This window comes from Colobus angolensis, unplaced genomic scaffold (assembly GCF_000951035.1).
Source record: "Colobus angolensis palliatus isolate OR3802 unplaced genomic scaffold, Cang.pa_1.0 Scaffold3, whole genome shotgun sequence".
In the NCBI taxonomy this organism is placed as follows: domain Eukaryota; kingdom Metazoa; phylum Chordata; class Mammalia; order Primates; family Cercopithecidae; genus Colobus; species Colobus angolensis.
In genome coordinates this window covers 29,715,869-29,718,594 of record NW_012116265.1, presented here as the reverse complement: position 1 = coordinate 29,718,594, position 2,726 = coordinate 29,715,869, and the positions used below count along the sequence as shown (strand labels likewise).

General features: G+C 54.8%; 1 protein-coding gene across 2 annotated transcripts in view; it reads right to left on the bottom strand.

Moving 5' to 3' along the window:
- SPTB (spectrin, beta, erythrocytic) overlaps positions 1-2,726 on the bottom strand; it is a 77,562-nt gene that overhangs the window by 17,698 nt on the left and 57,138 nt on the right. Inside the window, exons 29-31 of one of the 2 annotated variants that reach the window (XM_011949766.1) lie at positions 1,752-1,948; positions 1,400-1,449; positions 822-897 (exon numbers count right to left, since the gene is read on the bottom strand). In XM_011949766.1, coding sequence (XP_011805156.1) covers positions 822-897; positions 1,400-1,449; positions 1,752-1,948 — 323 coding nt within the window. Of the gene's footprint in view, positions 1-526; positions 898-1,399; positions 1,450-1,751; positions 1,949-2,726 lie in introns of those variants that run through there. The other variant, XM_011949767.1, reaches the window with a different exon arrangement.

Here is a 2,726-nt window from a genome sequence, read left to right as displayed (position 1 = left end):
GGGGGTGTGGTTGTGTACGTATGTGTGCCTGTGTGTGGGGGTGTGGTGTGTGTGTATGAGTGTGTATGTGTGTGTATGAGTGTGTGTGGGGGGTATGCTGTGTGTATGAGTGCGTATGGGGGTGTGGTGTGTATGTATGAGTGTGTACGTGTGTGGGGGTGTGAGTGTAGATGTGTGTATGGGGTGTGGTGTGTATGTGTATGTGTGTGGGTGTGAGTGTGGATGTGTGTGTGGGGTGTGGTGTGTATGAGCACGTACGTGTGTGTGGGGTGTGTGTTGCGTGTGCATGTGGGTGGGTGTGGTGTGTGCATATGTGCATGAGTATGTGGGTGTGTGGTTGTGCATGAGGTGTGTGTGTATGGGGGGTGTGGTATTTGTGTGCACATGCATGTGTGTGTGTGTGCATGTGTGTAGGTGTGGGTGCAGGGGTGAGTACTGCCTAGAGGAAGGAGTTGGAAAATGGAAAGGACGGTACAGAAATGCACTAATCATCTCTGGCCAGTGTTTTCCCTCATGTAAATGGTGATATATTTATACAATACAATTTATTAGATAAAACCAAACTAATAACGTCATGTCACTGGGCCGGCCTGTTTCCTCTGCGCTGAGGGGAGGAGTGGAGGAGGCCAGTACTCTCATGCAGAACACCTGAATGAGGCGGTAGCCTGCTCTGCTGGGAGGTGGCTGTAGGGATGTGGGCAGGATGGAGGGCGGGGCTGCGCCAGCTCATCTCGCCTTCGCCTGGGCTGAGCCTAGTAGGGGTGAGAGGGCTCTGGCTGCAGTGACTCCCAGGAACTAGACAAACGAGACCAGAGACTGACCGGGGACGTTCTCTCAGTGGCCGCATGGTGAGAAACCGGAGCCTCCCCTGCTGTCTCGCCTTCCTCCTCTTGAGGCCTAAGGAAGACACAGTCTCTCTTGAAAAACAAGCACCCCTCTGAGGCCAGTGCCTCCTGCAAGGCCTGACTTTTCACCCACGCCCACAGGGAGCAAGCTCCAAATAGCTCCCCATCCAGTCAGCCTGCAGTCTGGACAGTGCTCGGCAAGGAGCCGCCCAGAGACTTCTTCGGAGAAGCCAAGGCAGATTCTTCAGAAGGGAGCCAGGTTCCAGGGAGCACAGGCTGTGGGGCCCCGTGTTCAGGTGGCTCCAAGGCAAGGCCTCACCTGGCAGCCACTGCTCCCAGCCCCCTCCTCCTGCACCAGGCCTTCAGCCCGCCCGTGACTGGGGAAGCAAAAGCTCCTCTGCCCTCATGCTCAGGCACTCTGGGCCTTCCTGAAAAGGGTGCCCACTGTGAGAGGTCAAACGCAACTGGTCCCAATGTCAGGTTTCTGATGAAAGTCACCCCCTACTCCCACTTGGCAGAACATTCAGCTCCCTGGACACATGGCCACCACTCACCCAGTCTCCTCTGCGGGTCTCTCTGCAATCTGGCGTTCTTTCAGCTCAAGCTAGAGGAGGAGAAGGCCCAGGGGTCAGAGCAGCCACAGAGGCGAGTTGTGTTCTCAGATGACCTCCCTCTGGACGTGGCCCTGCACCCCCACACGCCCTGGCGTTCATGCCTTCTATAGTCAGCCCCTTCTGTTCTTTGCATTCAGAGGTCAGTACTTCCTGCCACTTGTCTTTCCTTCCCATTGTCCCTGCTGGCCAAGCCTGTCACACCATTCTAAGTACCTAACAACTGGCCTGGAGTTCTTGACATGAGGGCATAGCTGCCACCCTCCTGAGCCTCCCAGCACTGTTCCCTGCTCACCGTGGTAGGCTTCTCCAGGGCGGCAAAGCGCTCTGCCCAGCTGGCCGTGGACTTCTCAAAAGCCTCATGCCTCTTGATGAGCTTCTCCACACTGTCCACTGTGTGTCCAAAGTCCCCACTGGCCAGGTAGGGCTCCTGGGCGATCAGCCACGCCTCAGCCACAGAGGCATCCCTCGAGAACTGGCACACCTCCAGCACTGCCAGGGAAAACAGGACACAGACCCCCCAACAAGGCCCAGGGCCTGTTAGCACCCAACTGTTCACTCCTGATTAGGGCCAGTGGTCAGGCTGGTGGCCTGAATAGGTGTCCCTAAACCACATGGATACCCTTGCTGCCTGCAGCCACCCCATTCCACACTGGGCCCCTAACCTAGCTTCACAATGGTTATACGTTTTTAGAGAGAGGGCTTCAATCTGTCACCCAGGCTGGAGTGCAGTGATGTGATTATGGCTCATGGCAGCCTCAGCCTCCTGGGTTCAAGTGATCCTCCCATCTCAGCCTCCCATGTGGCTGGGACTATAGGTGTGCACCATCACACCCAACTAATTTTTGTTGTTGTTGTAGATAGGGTCTCCCCATGTTGCCTAGGCTAGTCTCAAACTCCTGAGCTCAAGCAATCCTCCTGCCTTGGCCTCCCAAAGTGCTGGGATTATAGACATCACCCACCATGCTTGGCCCAATAGTTATATTTTTTAAACTGTACTTTTCACTAATTACAACTCTATTTTGAAAACAAAATGTATTTTAGATGTCTCTGAGAAGGAGTCTTCTGCCTTGAACATTCTTCCCAGCCCCTGGCTGTCTCACATGATGCTGGATGAGTGGCCAGAGGACCAGTTGGCCCTTCTTGGCTCACAACTCTTCCTTGAGTGGTAGCTTTTCCCCACCTCTCATCAGCACCCAGCTGAAGGAGGAAGAGCCCCTTCTATGCTTGATATTCCTCAGGAGGAATGTCTGGGATTCATGAGAGCCTT